Source organism: Sinocyclocheilus rhinocerous, unplaced genomic scaffold (genome assembly GCF_001515625.1).
Source record: "Sinocyclocheilus rhinocerous isolate Xijiao unplaced genomic scaffold, SAMN03320098_v1.1 scaffold1956, whole genome shotgun sequence".
Taxonomy (NCBI): Eukaryota; Metazoa; Chordata; class Actinopteri; order Cypriniformes; family Cyprinidae; genus Sinocyclocheilus; species Sinocyclocheilus rhinocerous.
In genome coordinates, this window is record NW_015638932.1 from 435774 (window position 1) to 437056 (window position 1283).

Sequence of the window (1283 nt, forward strand, 5' to 3'; positions counted from 1 at the left end):
TGGAAGATGGGAATTTTAATTTTTTTTTACTACATAGTTTGCAAAAATTGCAATGCACTTTTAATAATCGATTATAATGAATATAATAAAATCTCAGAAAATCAATTACAATGTCATCAAACAAAATCAAGCCAAGCAAATATGCTAATCCATTATTCAGCCTCAGTAAAAGCATTTTTCACAAAAACAGGCTAAAATAAATAAATATAAATTACCCTTTTTTAAGTAATTGAGAGCAAACACACATATTGAGATTATGAGATATATGGAAAAAGTTGTTATTTTTGCTATTTGCCTTTAATAATAGAGTATAATGATCTTCATATTTCTTATTATCTTATGGGACATGAGTAAATAATTACACCTCTATTCTTGACACACACACACATTATTTATACATATTTATTATTTGTATATATGTATGTGTATACAGTGTGTGTGATGACATCCTCACCTCTAGTACAGGAGGAAGAAGCGGGTTCGGAGTGAAGACACCATGCTTTCGGACATGTTACGCACTTTCAGGTAGTTCACAAACCCTCTGAAGAACAGCAGGAGTCCTGGAGTGTATGACAGACAGGTCACAGGTCAATAACTAGATGCTCCAAAGAAAATGTGAGGGGCGCTTCCCACTCACAGTCACCACACTAAAAAGTCTAATCGCTTAGAAAAGTAATAGTACGCCTAGCTGGTGTTAGCAAACATCAATAATTCCTAATTCCTAAAGAGAATATCAAATATAGCAGTAGAAAGGGTACAGCAGGCATATTATTCAATTACAAACAATTACAAGATTCACAAATACACAACAGCCTTATCACAGCAGCAAGTACACTAATGCAAAGATTATTGTTTGTTAATATTATCTACTCTAATTAATATAATGCATTTAAGTCAATGCATTTATTGATGAAAAACATTAATAAAGCATGTATTTTGAGTTCCATTTTGAATATAAAGTCATGTCATCATGTAGTCAACCAACAGATGGTGCTAGAGTACTGCAGATGAATGACTCAAAACTTCTCACAACTATTTTAAAGAGTTCACCCAAAAATGAAAATTCTGTCATTAATTACTCACCCTCATGTCGTTCTAAACCCGTAAGCAGAGGCGGACAGTAACTAAGTACATTTACTTGAGTATTGTACTTAAGTACACTTTTTGAGTATCTGTACTTCACTTGAGTATTATTTTTTCTGGAAACTTATGACTTTAACTTCACTACATTTGAAAGACAAATATTGTATATTTCACTCCACTACATTTCTATCAAGGTCCTC

General features: G+C 32.3%; 1 protein-coding gene across 1 annotated transcript in view; it reads right to left on the minus strand.

The window, feature by feature from the left end:
• Positions 1-432: 432 nt before the first annotated feature.
• LOC107750051 (NEDD4 family-interacting protein 2-like) overlaps positions 433-1283 on the minus strand; it is a 13939-nt gene continuing 13088 nt past the window's right edge. Inside the window, exon 6 of the mRNA XM_016565308.1 lies at positions 433-560. Within this exon, the coding sequence (XP_016420794.1) occupies positions 457-560 (104 nt within the window). The 3' untranslated portion in view covers positions 433-456. The remainder of the gene's footprint in view (positions 561-1283) is intronic.